Raw genomic sequence first — 14,770 nt, forward strand, 5'->3', positions numbered from 1 at the left:
CCTTGCTGATAGAATCCTTCTTCAGAACTACAATGGATAATTTCAATTCATCGGGAAAAAAAAATTTTTTTTTGAATTTTGTTTAAATACTAATACTTTCCCATGTAGCCAGGTTAGAATATCTTTATAGTCAGGGACCATCCTGATACTCTAACAGACTGTTCACGGGAAGTTAATAGTATTTACTTGGAGTTCCAGAAAACTTTTGATAGCAGATTTGATCAAGCTTTGTAGCAATAAAACTATATCTTCCCATGTTGATTTTTAGCATACATTCTGAATAAAGGTCTCTGAAATATATAATACTGAGTAGTTTTAAAGATGAATGTGGGATAAAGTAGGTAATGTTTATTACTGTTTCCTTGAAAACTTCTGTTTTGTCAAACAATACTGCTTTTCTTTGCTTTGTGTACAAATAGTTTTGATTGTAGCTCATCTAGTTCTTTTTCTTTTACTTGGTTTCTGTTTTGAGAACATCATTTTCCCAAAGTGTTTGATCTTAGATCTCTTTACAAAAAGCCTATTGTCTTGAGTGATCTGTGAATGTAGGGCCAGAAACTAAAAGGAAAGGGGGACATCAGTGTTTACATCGTCATCATTTTCTACTCCATCTTTCCATCACAAATACAGTTTCATGTTAAAGTATTTATAAAAATAATTTTAAATAAATTAATCCTCATTTCTAGCAAACTATTTCTTAGGCTTTTCTTGTGTTGTTATGACTTGTTAAATCGTGTTTACATATTTCCTGCTTTATAGTAAATGCAGTTGCATTCATAAGTAATGTGTATGTCTTGTCTAAAGGAAGAAAATAACAACATAAAGGCAGCAAAGTTGTGAATATACTGCTTGTTGGCAGCTCCATCCTAGCTTCTTGCTTGGCTGCTGTTTTTAAATTAGTTTGCTCTGTCTGAATGGTGGAAAAAATGGTACCTTGCAAAAACTGTTTTAAAGATGTGTTCTTATAAACTATCCCAAGTTGGAAGGGACCCACAAAGGATAATCAAGTCCTTGGACCATGGAGTCCAACTCCTGGCTCCACATAGGACCACCCAAAATCAGACCGTATGTGTGATAGCGCTGTCCAAACTCTTTTTGAACTCAAGCACGCTCAGTGCTGTGACCACTGCCTTGGGGAGCCTGTTCCAGTGCCTGGCCACCCTCTCAGATAAGAACCTTTTCCTAACACCCAGCCTGAATGTTGCAATTCCATGCCATTCAGAATTCACATGATTTCAGTATCAACATTAATGCAGATTCACATGCATTATCAGAATTCACATGATTTTGATACATTATATGGAATATCTGGTGCATTATTAATTTATACTTTACTCAATTAGAACTTCCCATTAAAATAATATTGCATCTTCACTGATTCTGTAGCTGCAGATCTCAGTATTATCCTTCATTCTGAGTAACTACTGGAGATCAAGTATTATTATAGGATGAGATGAAGATGTTCAGTTGCAGCAAATGAGAGTAAAGTGTGTTTAAACAAGGCTGCCCTAAAGTCTGCCTTGGGTTTGAATTCTTTATAGAATTCTTTCTGTTTTGACATTCACTTTAGTATGCTTTGCCCAGTATCCTTGCACAAAACTCTCAGTCTTATACATACAATTAATAAAGGTAAAACAGATTAGGCCTGTCTGTATTATAATTAATTCAAGTTCTACTGCCTGAGTAGGCTAATATTTTTCCTGAGTTATCCACACAGGAATGCTATAGAATTCTATATAGAATGCTATAGAATGAGAAAAACTGTGTAACATGACTTACTCAAATCTTAACACTGGGAAATTATGCTTTTTACAAATCTTGGTATTATGTAAAAATAATGGTATTAATGGAAGCAACTGTGTTGTTATGAAATATGGTTCTTGTATGTAGAATTGTAGACGGACAATGCCTAATTGTTAATCCAATTGTAGAAAGACAGTGCCTAAGCTGGATACTAAATTCCTGATGTACCCTTGCAAAGTTTTCATAGTTCTTGTCTGCACAAACAGATATGCTTTTAAAATGTATCTTTTTAAAACAGGAAATATAAAATTTTAAAATCAGTAGATATAGTATTCTTTGGGTCACGTCCCATTTGAAAAATATTTGTTATGATTTGTAAATGCAACATCTAAATGAGAGATGTTAGAAGTCATATGATGTAATTTCATCTTGACGTTTTGCAGTGGACAGTAGTGTTAGTGCAGACTGTCTAATCATTTAATAGTGATGTGAACATTTAGTTTACTCAGATATAGTAATAAGCAAAGTTACCTTTGAAATATTCATTGAGAAATGTTGCATGCAATTCTTAGAGCTCTGCAAAACCCTGAAAAGATAAAATTAAAAGGCAAACTTTGGAGTAGGTGGTTTGTTATTTTGGCGGGTGTGTTTTCATTGTTGTTGTCTCAAGCCTCTTGACTTGCACAAATTCAAAGTTGATCATTATAGTTGGAAAAATACACTTTTTTGGAAGTGAAGTGTATTCATGGTTTCCTATTAGAACTACCCTTTTAGAGCAATGAAGAGATTCCTGAAAATCCAAAGAGAGGATATCCTTACTGCTTTTAACTCTTTTTTTGAATGGAGACATACAACATCTTAGTCTGTATCCAGTACAGACTGGATAGTACTAGCTGCTCCTGTGAGCAAGACTTTTAATTTATGACCAAAAAGAACAGCTTTAATAACCTCTACAACTATGTGGTACCTGAATGTGTTATAATAGCTAGGAGAAACAGAAAATCACATTTCAAAGTTTTCAAACTCTAGCTTTTACTTTCATCCTGGTGTAATGTTAGTAAATTAAACTCAGTTTTCTGAATCTGCAAATTTCTGATAAGTCTATTTTGGGTTATAATGTTTTCTTTTGGATAGAACACCTATGGTGAGCATGAGGCTCAGAAGGTAGGCAGATTTAGGTGTGAAAATCCATTGCATCTATGCATCTGTGGGTGCAAGCTATCAAGCTTCTGCTACAGTTAATGGAGGTGTAGTCTGTACAGGTAGAGGAATCTGAAAGGCAATTTTGCTCATGTGAGACTGAACTATCATAGTGACAATTTTTCAAACTACTTACTGACTGCTGATGTGATTTTAGAGGAAGGAAGCAGCTGTGCTTTGTTGCAATTGCAGAAATATGTTTGTTTTTTATTATTCTTTATTTTTTAATTCAAAGCAGTAAGGATGTAAACCTAAGTGGATTGATATATGTGAAAGAGCCACTTAGGGTTAAGCCATGTATTGGTTTTGTCACTTTTGATTTCCTTGTTCATATATCAGTTTTTAATAAACTGATGAAAAGACGAGATTATAAAAAATATAATACTTAAATGACATGGGCCGTTGTGGCATTATAATCCTTTTGCACATGTACATAGTCTAAAGTACACTTTTTTTTTCTTTTTTTTTTTTTTTAATTTTAAGGTGTATTATTACTTGAAATTCTTATCAGAACCATCCAAAATCTAGTTTTGCGTGGCCTCAGATCTGTCACTGCCATTCTAGATGAAGGTATAGATGTGCTGCCCCCCCCCCTTAGGATTAAACATAAACACTTTCATGACAGCTGATGAACTGGATTGTTGGATGTTTGTATATCAGTCATAGGTTTACTGCTTACTGTTTTTTCATTACATACAGGTTTATAGTTCCATAAATCTGGATACTAAATCCCATTTTTAAAATACATTCTAGCAACTGAGCAGCAAGACTCGTTTCTGTTCTAGCTGTAGCATTAAAACAAGTAAACCCATTTGTACTACACTGTGCATTTTTCTATTTTTCTAGTAAATACAAATGTCACTACTGTTTAAGAAAAAATACATATCATGACAATTATCATATTAAGTTTATCTGAAAGCAATTTTTCTGGTATGTTACGTTGCATAACACTGAAGTTTCTCATTTACAGCAAACAGAAAAATAAAAATTAGAAGCATATCTAAGTAGAAAGGAGAAAACAGTGCTTTAATAAATTAAAGTGACTCAAGTAACCTTGAGTGTAGGTTATGAGACTCTAGAAATAATCATTTATAGCATGTTAACTTTAGTTTTTACGATTATTGTAATTATTCTTCTCGTAAATATGTGAGTGTGTTTGTTTGCTTTTCCCTATTAAAATTAGGAAAAAGAGGTATTCATCCATACAGACTTCACTGCTGAAAAATACGATTCAGAGTTTATACCTTTTAGGATATTCTCGCTGCTTCTTTTAAGTTAGTTTAGAGAAGTAATATAATTTATCTGTCTCAATTTCTCTTCATCTAGGTACTGTAAAACTCAATGGTTTTCACAGAAAACTAATGACTTCTTGTAGTGGGTTGACCCTGGCTGTCAGCTGAACCCACCACCCAGCTCACTTTCCCCCGTTGGGATGGGTGGAGAGAATTGGAAAGGCAAAAGTAAGAAAACTCATAGGTCAACATAAAGACAGTTTAATAAGTGAAGGTGTTGGGGGGAGATGCAAAAACTACCACTCACCACAAGCAGACCAGTGTGTAGCCAGTTTTCCAAGCATTGGCTACTCTGGAAAGAATTTTAATGCTGAACATAATGTTCTGTGGTAGAATATCTCTTCGGTCAATTGGAGTCAGCTGTCCTGGCTGTGTCCCACACCCAAACCTACTTGCTGGGGTGGGACACAATGAGAAACAGAGGAGGCCTTGCTTCTCTGTCAGCATTGTTCAGTAACAACATCAGTGTTCTGTCAGTGCTCTTTCGGTCACAAATCTAAAACACAGCACAATGTGGGCAAATAGTTGTGACAATTTATTTTTTTTTTGTGGAAAATCTTTGATGTGGTTAATTCTTTAAAATCTGGTATTAAAATCTCATATTCATGCATATGGAGTAAATGAAGAAAGAACATTTCAGATTTCATAGTTCTAGTATATACTCCAATTGGAGTGACATGCCCACAGGCTACAGATTCCCACTTGCATTAACTGTAAAATGATTCAAAATGTGAAAATTTGGTCTCATATACTTCAGGCTTGAATTGCATGAGTTCCCAGTATGCACTCTAACAAACACCTTTATATGCTGCCGGATATTGTGCATCATTTCACTGCATGGAAAAGACATGAGGATTGAGATTCTCATAAATATTGATCAGAGTTCAATGAACAGTGGGAGGCTTCTGCATATCAATCTATATGAGAGGAAATTTTGCATTAAATACACCACCATCTCTCTATAAATCATTTGGGAAATGTGAAGTTACTCTGCAGTATCACTTGTTCTCCAACAACCTAATCATAAAAAACAGGCTAACAGCACACAGGCGACAAGCACAATTTCATTGTTTGACTATGAGTGGCTGTATTTTTTTAATCCTTCTAGTAAACTAAGTGCCTTTGAAAAGTTGTTAGATTACGGTAGCTTTGTGGGTTGAATTCAGGTATCCACAGAACAGAATGAAATGTAAGGTATTAATGCAAACTTCTTTACCCAGATTTAATAGTCTTGCTTTACTTTAAATGGAGGGGGAAAAAAAAAAAAAAACAAACAAAAAAACACAGCATAATGAAAGCTCAGCCTATTACTTCCTGACTGTTTTACTGAGATCTCCAGTAAAATTCTCTTACTAATATCAGTTTTGTGAAATGTCCCCACTGCATTGGGACTATAGACACCATTGAAAGATGAGATTTTAATATATTACGCTGATAATTCATTTATAGCTCTGGTAAATTACAGTCTTTTACTCCACATAGCCTTTTTTGGATCAGAGCTAACGTGTACTCCAAAGCTTCCTTTAACCTCGGTGACTTGCAGTATTGCTTTCTGACAATTTTGGAAAATTGTGTGTTCTTCTAGTTACTCTTACCTCCTCATCAGAAAGACAAAGTACAAGTTGACAACAAAAGTACACTTAACAATCTTGACATTGGCATGCCAAGAGGTTCTTTATGCTAGACAGAAGGGAAGAATGGATTCACCTGGTTGTTAGAAAGCAGCAATTCGTTTATTGGACAGTGGGCTAAAATTTATTTGCAACTGATCATTGCTGTATGCAAGCAGGCAACTTTTTGAAGCAGGACTCTATGATCAATGACTGTCCCTACAAGCTATCCACCAATATCTTCTATGTTTAGATCAATAAATTTGAAAGGAACAACCATCCCAGCCTTAGAGCATCTTTCTTCCTAAGTGAAATTATGTCCGTTATAGTTGTATAGTTATATTACCCAAACATGTAACAAACTTCCTGAATTTAGAAATCAATGTGTTGTAGAGTCAATGGGGACTTTTTTTTCTTAATTGTTTTTGGTCTGTGAGATAAGATATTATGTCAAATAAAAATTAATTTCATAAGATTTAAAATGCTTAGCTGCTTCTTAAAATCTCAGCATCAGATGCCTGAGTTGTATGAGGTTAAAATCTACTGTACTGATGTATGAACAAAGAATTAATGTTTCTTATATTCATAAGCTTGAAAAGACCATGAGAACATCTTTTCTGACTTTTTAGGAGTTGGACTTGATGATCCTTATGGGTCCCTTCCAACTCAGGATATTCTATGCTTCTATGATTTCTGTGCATACCATAGATTTTACATATTTCAAATAGTAATTGAGAAATGTAGATAGTGAATTGGATATTTCTAAATCTACATCTACTTGGGCTTGGTCAAGTCTCCCATAAAGAATAGCCTTTATCTGGAGATTCCCACCAAAGAAAATTCATCACCTCTATAATAGATTTTTGCAATATGTTGTCATCCTCATTGTTAGAAAAATGTATGCTTCTAATTTTGTCTAGTGTCACTCTGTAATCATTATTATACTTTCTTTGTGTGATTAAAGGTAGCATTACTAAACAGTATGTTCTCTCCATTAAGGTACATGTAAAGTTTTAAAAAGTCACATCTAAATTATATCTTTCTTAAGCTAAATATGTTGAATTCTCTCAGGCTCTTGCTTAAAAATATCCTTCAAATAATTTTAGATGTTTTACCCCATTTTTTTTAAATATTCCTTTTTTTAATTTTTTATTTTTTTTTTAATATCAGAAATAAAGCAACGTGAAGCGTTCCAGCTTTGGTCTTCCCAATGTATAATACAGATATGAGACTTATGCATTATTCTAACCTCTCCCTGTATCCAAGGACTGTAGGAGGAGGTTTGGTTCTTTTTGACTCCTTAGACTCAGATCTCATGTTGACCTGCTTGTCTGCCATCCATTCCAGTATCAGTATCCATACCAGATCCAGTATCAAGCTAATCAGCTTGCGGTTTGCTTTTGCTGATGCCTTAATTTACTCCTATATGTATCTTCTAGGACCTCAGCAGCAGTGGTGTGGGTAGCCTGTAGCATGATCAGTGATCAGTAAAAAAAAAAAAAAAAAAAAAAAGTGTGTTGGACTAGAAATAACCTGTATTTTTAATCTCACTTTGCCAGTGGATCATTATATTGCTTTAGGAAAGTCATTCAGCTCTCTTTACTTCATTTGCTGTGATACTTGTGAAGTGCTTTGAAATCAGTAACACTCCTACTTAAGTTCTCTGCATTATTATTCTGCTAGCAAAGCTGAGCTTCTACTCTACTCACTTCTAAAAACATTACCTGGTAGGCTATGGTTTTCCACATTATATCAGTGCCCAAAATTGTAAGTTGTTTAAGTTTGAACTAGAAAAAAAAATAAAGCAAAAAGTCTTCAACATGTTAACGTTATAATAAAGTATATTTTTCCTGTGTTAGAGAAATTGCTACATAAAAGAAAAGGGAAGGAATTTCCATCAAAGCTATATTTTCAAATTTCAGAAATAAGCAGGACACAGTGAAGAGCATGGATAGTGGTAAACAATGTTAAGGCTACAAAGTTGAAAATATTTAAGAGCATGAAACTGAGGAATCAGTGTAAAGAAAGCTGCCTCTTTAAGCTGCCTCTTGCACACTTTGAAAGATGCATTGTAAATGGGTATTCAGTTATAGCTGATTATTAGTAGTTATATGATTAGCTGCTGGAGCAGCAGGAGATGGCAAAATCAAGTACCTTAATAGCTTCAGAGCAAGCAGCGGCAGTAAGAATAATAACTTGTGCTCCTAGGAACAACAAATACAGTATCAGGATAAGGCTTTTGCAACCCTGAAGTCAATTTCTTTGATTTTCAAGCATTTACCTGTGAATTCTGTTACCAAACCTGAAACAGCTTTTTGAATTCTAAGGCTAATGTATCTAAGATACTGAAAGCTTTTTACGTATTTGTTTTGGACTGGGAACTAAGTGGTACATGTGAAGTTGCATAAAAAACTAGAATGCTTTGGAAAGTTGTGGTTTAGATACTAGAAATTTAGAAATTGTGTTTTCAGTTGTTTTATGTTTTAAAATGCATATGTTGATTTGCTTTGGAATAAGCATATGATTAACCCTGAAGATATGGAGACATTTGCATCTAGGGATGTAGACAAACATCCTCTTCTTAACATACTGATACCAGTGGAAAATTTTGTTCTGCTCTGACTCCGAAACTGTTTAGTTCAAACCACCCAGGTTAATCAACAGACAGATTGCATGATTCCAGGGTAACTACATTTATTTTGATGGCATGTCTTAAGGAGTGTTTAATCAAACTACTCAGTGGTAGAATTTAGGGGATCCCTCTGTCAAAGGATGCCACCAGGTTATGAGAAACTGGAGAGATTATGGATAGTGGCAGCAGGCTCTCCCATTAGTAAAACTGGTTGTTGAATGTAAGTCTTTCCACACCTTCAGCTGATGCAATGTTAGGGAAGTTATGTGAGACCTTGCATTTAACTTTAGGGTATATATATGTTCACTGTTTTGATAATCAAAGGTTTTATGCAACCAAAATTATCATAAATTGAGTGTACCTGTGGTTCAGAAACATATTACATAGGGAATAATGTTTGAGAGACATAGATTAGTAATTTATGTATTCATCTTGAAATTAGTGACATTTTGAATGCAAAGTATCACATAAATTGAACATTAGCACTGTTTAATAGAGCATTCATAGGCAGGGAAGAATTCTTTGAATCAAAGTGATTTAAATCATTCATTTTAATTGTGATTTAAATCAAAAAGAAAGAATTTATGATTTAGGTAATTTGTACTGTTTTGAATTTGTATTTTACTTCAGAAAGAAAGGATCATTTTCATTGGTTTAGGATAATCTGTAAAATAAATTGATTCGCAAGCTGCATAAAGATTTGTTTTTGTTTGTCCAGATATGTGATACATGAAAACAATTGTTCAAGGGTTTCTCAAGCTTGAAATACATTTATTTAGATTTTCAAATTTGTTTGTTTTTTTTTTTTTTGGTAGAAAAAGTTAAAAATCATTACTTTAAAATTATTTGTGGTTTCTGACAAATTCTGATTTCTAATTTTGAAATTTGAATGCAGATGAAAACATACAGTGGAATGTTGAGTAATTTTTCTTAGTTACAATGAAGGTAGAATGAAATGTGCTGGGCATACATAGACAATAAGATATGCCAAATATGTTTTAAGGTGAAATGAATGATTTCTTTACAGAAAACATTTTTAGTTCTGTTTTATGCAGTCTCTGAAAACAGTAGGACAAACTTTGAAAAGTAATTATATACTTAATCATAGAGGTTTGTGATGGGACTTTCAAAATCACATAACTGCTTTTGTGTATATTGATGTACACCTGAAAGCATCACTCGGATATAAATTCTGGACATAATTGACAGCAGTTTTGTGAAAGCTTTCCCTTTAAATAAAATTTCATTTTTTTTCCCTAATGTTTTTATTGGTATACAAGAAGAGAAAAATAATGTTTTCAAACCCCAAATCAACTTAACCAATCTCAAATGAAAAAAATGTTCATTGTGTTCACTATTGAAATTGAGTTCAAGTGTAATTAAAGCAAGAAGTCTGCACTGTGCAAAATACTCATATTTAAATAAATGAAATAATACTGTAGTAGCTGAAAATAGAGCATTTAATGTATTCAGCATGTGCCATTGCACTGACCTCAGGTTACATATTTTCCTTTGCTTTCAGATACCTTTAACTCATTAAAATAAGGAAAAGTGAGAAGTGTTAATTACCATCCTATTCAATTTTAAATTTGTGTAAATGACATCACTAAATGATAGCAAGTAACCTGTCTTTTTTTTTTGCCCTGTGTTACACCATTCTACAGTAATCTGAGATTTTCCCACATGTTCAGTTTCTTCCTGTTCAAATGCCTTAGCCTCTCTTGCATATGACAGCCATCTTCTTCCACGCCAGTAGTCCAGTTTTCCTCCACATTCATTTTCTATGATTTCTGACCTGCCACCTTGGCATGTAACACTATGTGCTAAATCTAAGGCAAAGATGAATTCCTGGTGACTTCACCTCATGCTTCCTTCTTCAGGAGTATTGTTATCATCTATTTAGCCACCAGTCATCATTCCATGAAAACTCCGCACGTTACAACCTCTCCTTCTCAGATGTGGCCAGTAGATTCCAAAGCAGTAACACTGGAGCAGGGCAGAGATGAGGAAATAGAGTTCTGTGTGAAATGACATGAATCTAATTGCATTAGAAATAGGGCTAAAGACTGACAACATAAACTGGACAGGTCACAAATGTTGGCTGAGTTTATATAGTGTATAATAATGCTAACATGACATTCTGTTTTTGTTGCTTTTACATGTTCTGTTGTTTCAGTGCTTGATTTAGCAATTTAGATATGTGTGTGGTTTTTGTTGTTGTTGTTGTTTTTGTTTGTTTGTTTTTCCCACATTTAATATTAATAATGAAGGTAATATTAATGGCAGTGTCTAGCCCTCGATCAGTACTCATGCAGGAAAAAAAAAATGATTCTACAGTTCTATGATCCTATCATATTGAAGTAGGATGCAAGGATTTCTGAAAGTGGGGCTAAAATTAAAAGAGTTCTTGAAAATTCTACTAGTTCAGTAGGAAGTACAAATATAATTCACCTTATCTTACATCTGAAGAACTGATTGAACAATGTCCTGAAACCTTTCTGCCTGTTTCTTTGGTGGTTCACAGATAACTGAATATATTGAGGTTGCAAGGTATAGTGTGAAATTTTGTGCTATTTTCAACAACTCAGTTGTTGAAAAACTGTGGCTCTCATAGTGCTTCATGTGAATAGAATCTGAAAGGTATTTTTAGATTATATATCAGTGCACAGCAGCAAGAAAGCTTGATTTGTAGGATCAAAGATTGAGTAAAGTGTTATGTTAAGAAATGTGTCAAAGGAAAACAGCTGTTTTGGATAAGTGTTGTGAATGCTCTTAGATTATTAGTGAAACTAATTTACTTTGACCTAACTTCATAATATTTAGAGCAGTGGTTTAGGCATATAAATGATTGATTGTGCAGTCAAAATGTACATGTTAGCATTATAGAATAGTCATATAATGTATATTTAAAATGTTATAAACATTAAACTATGGAATTTTAAGTCTTAACCATATTATTAATGTTCAGTGAAAATTCTCTGATGTATGGAAATGCATAAAGGGTCATTTAAAATGTAAGAAATGGTGGGGCTTGGATAGTTGGGAGGCATAAACCTAAATCCTTTTATGATATTCATTTCTGCTGAATTAAAATGAGAAAGATTTGGATAATTATCTGAATAACAATGAGAACTGGATTAAGCTGATATTCTCAAGAAAGCTGAAGAACTGTATGAAGTGAATTAAAAAATGTGAGATGTACTATCTAGTGATATTTAGTCTTTTTCTTCGTAGTGAAAGTTTTAACTGGATAGATATGCTCAAAGTAATGTTTATCTTTTATCCTATGTCACTTGGAGAAAACAAACACTTTTTCAACTAATCAGATAAATATTTTTTAGACATTTCATTTGATGCACTCTAAATTAAAATTACAAAAACACTGACAAATAAAATTTATAAAATGCTTAATATCTGAAATATCTGAAGCTGAGATATACATGTATATTAGTACAGTGCTGCACATATTAACTCATTCACTTTGTTACATTGGCTTCCCACATTTGTACATAATGCATACAATAACTCTGACTTTCTTTGATTTTGTGCTTTTCCTTCCAGGTTTGGATTTATTCTGCATAAGGATGAGGCTGTGCTCCAGAAAATTGATCTTGAAACTATGTCATACATCAAGACAATTAGTTTAAAGGATTATAATTGCATTCCTCAGTCACTGGCTTATACACATCTTGGAGGATTTATTTTTATCCATTGTAAGCCTGACACTACTGGGGCTGTCCTACCACAGCTTATAGTGGATAGCGTTACTGATTCTGTGATTGGATGTAATGGCGATGTAACAGGCACACCACATGTCTCTCCAGATGGACACTACCTTGTCAGCATTGATGACACAAAGGGTCTTATGAGGTTCCAGTACATAACAATGAGAGGAGAAATACAGGATGCATTTGACATTCATACAAATTTGCACATATCTGATGTAGCTTTTCAGCCATCATTCACTGAAGCTCATCAATACAATGTCTATTGTAGCTCCAGTACACAAACTGATGTTCTCTTCGTGGAGCTCTCCTCTGGCAAGGTTAAGATGGTGAAGAGTCTTAAGGAGCCTGTAAAGGCAGGTGAATGGCCTTGGAACAGTAAGAACCGTCTTATAAAAGACAGTGGCCTTTTTGGTCAGTATCTCATGACCCCTTCCAAGGAATCTCTGTTTATCCTGGATGGACGCCTCAATAAGTTAAATTGTGAAATCACTGAAGTTGAGAGAGGCAACACAGTAATTTGGGTTGGAGAAGCATAAGGATATGTGTTGGATATTTACTAAATTAATAGTTTTACAGCACTTAAATTATACCATTCTTTAAACCTAGACATTTCATTTGAAATTGTTAGGTCCTTTTATACATGTTATTTCTTTGACTTAAACACAATTTGAGTCAATTTCCACATAAAAGTTACTAAAACAACAGCTATATGATAATGGTACTCCTTATAGACTATCAGCCAAGGTTGTATTGGTTGAGTGGAATTGCTGAATATTGAAATTGATGATAAACATTGTGCATTATCTTAAAGAAAGTAGTAAAAAACATAAAGATTCAGGGAATTTAACATGATACTTTGAATTTGTAAATGGAAGAATCATATGTAAATATGATTCAAATTTTGGTTTGGTTTGCTTCAGACACAAAATAAGAGCTGTTGTACAACCTTTGATTCGTTAAACAGAAATATTATGTCCTGTTTTGTCCAGTCCACTGTTTTATCTTTTCGTGCCTTGAAGCGAAAGTCTCACAAGAAAGGTAAAGCATAGAAATTGTATAATTTATTCCCATTGTGTCTACAGGATTGCTTGTCATTGGAGAGAAACCTTTAGTATCAAATTTCTAGTCTCAAGCTTTGGAACATACAAAGAGAAAAAAAAGAAAAAAGGAGAAGTTATATTTGCAGTGCACAGTTTTCTGATCGCTGCAGTTTGTGGAGTTTATTTTTATTGTTATTCTTAGTTGAGAAAGCTGCTTGCAGAGGCTTTCTATTTTTTTTTTTTTAATAGGTATTAATTTTTTCAGCTATCACAGGGATTCATCAGTGAGGAGTTTGAGTTCTACTACAGAGAAACATTGCACTTAACTGTTCAGGGTAATCCACATTTTGAAAACATGGCATCATGAAGCTTCACCTTTACCAACAAAAAAAAATAAGGTATTAAAAACAAAAACAAACACACATTTAGGAAGCTGGAAACTCAGAGAACTGAACTCAACAACCTATAGGTAATACTTTTGCTTATGCATTGTACCATTGAACCATATTTGTTAAACTATTTGGTTAACTCAACAGACCTTCAATTTCATGCATCCAATTGGATTAGTGAAAAAAAAAAGAATAAAAAACAAAAACTTTGTATATTTTATAGTTTCATAACTTGAAATTCTAATTTTAATGATGAGCAAACATCTAAATGGGACAAATGAGATTCTCAGAAGAATAACAGTAGTTAGTAGGATAAGAAAGCCAGCAGTAAACAATGATCCAGACTTAGAGCAATGACTTAAAAGTTTGGGAGTATTTTTATTTTTATTACATTTTTGCTAAGGAATGCTTATAAACTCTTAAACTGACCTCCTTTTACTGAAGGCAATCAATACAAGAAACAACACCTTTTGTAAAACAAAATTTTACTCCAATCTAGATTATGTAAAATTATTTAGCAATCTGGAATTTTCTAGCATTGTAATCTTGTGTGCATTTAGCATCCTGCCCTGTGTGATACAGTAGATCTCTCTTTAGCTTGAGCAAGCCCCCTGGTAGGTAGATTTAACTAAATTAAGAGTCTGCTTACATCTCTAGTTACTGAATCTGTTTTCCTTTTTAAGAAGTTTTTTCCATTGTGAACAAACAAGAATCATGTAATCGGTCTGTTACTCACTTATTTGCAGTAGTCTGTTTCATGCATTTTTCTTCTGTAACTTACACCATGTGAATGTTCTGTATGTAGAAAATGCTTGACAAAAGGAGAATAAACCCCATAAATTTTAAACTGACCTGACTTTGGTGAATGCTCCACATGAAGTGGTATGTAACATAGATTTTATCTGAAAGCAGGGTAGAAGGAATTTAATCTGCCTTTTATGTCTATAAAACGTGTATAAAATAAATTATATCCAATGTGGAAAGAAAACTTTTTAAAAGAGTTTAACTATGTGGAAAATTTCCTTTGGCTGCTACAGAGAAAAGCTTATCTACTAATCAATTAGGTACAGAGTAATTAGAGTATAGACATGTTTATTCTGTTGCCAGGCTTCTGGATCCAAAGGCCTCTAGTCTAG

The 14,770-nt window shown here is 33.6% G+C and overlaps 1 protein-coding gene across 9 annotated transcripts in view; it reads left to right on the forward strand.

Moving 5' to 3' along the window:
- Nucleotides 1-14,485, forward strand: part of FSTL5 (follistatin like 5) — a 407,458-nt gene extending 392,973 nt beyond the window's left edge. For all 9 annotated transcript variants that reach the window (XM_013096657.5, XM_013096661.5, XM_013096662.5 and 6 more), the window contains one exon: nucleotides 12,039-14,485. In XM_013096657.5, the coding sequence (XP_012952111.3) occupies nucleotides 12,039-12,741 (703 nt within the window). In that variant the 3' untranslated portion in view covers nucleotides 12,742-14,485. The remainder of the gene's footprint in view (nucleotides 1-12,038) is intronic.
- Nucleotides 14,486-14,770: the final 285 nt, after the last annotated feature.

Source organism: Anas platyrhynchos, chromosome 4 (genome assembly GCF_047663525.1).
Source record: "Anas platyrhynchos isolate ZD024472 breed Pekin duck chromosome 4, IASCAAS_PekinDuck_T2T, whole genome shotgun sequence".
Classification (NCBI taxonomy): Eukaryota; Metazoa; Chordata; class Aves; order Anseriformes; family Anatidae; genus Anas; species Anas platyrhynchos.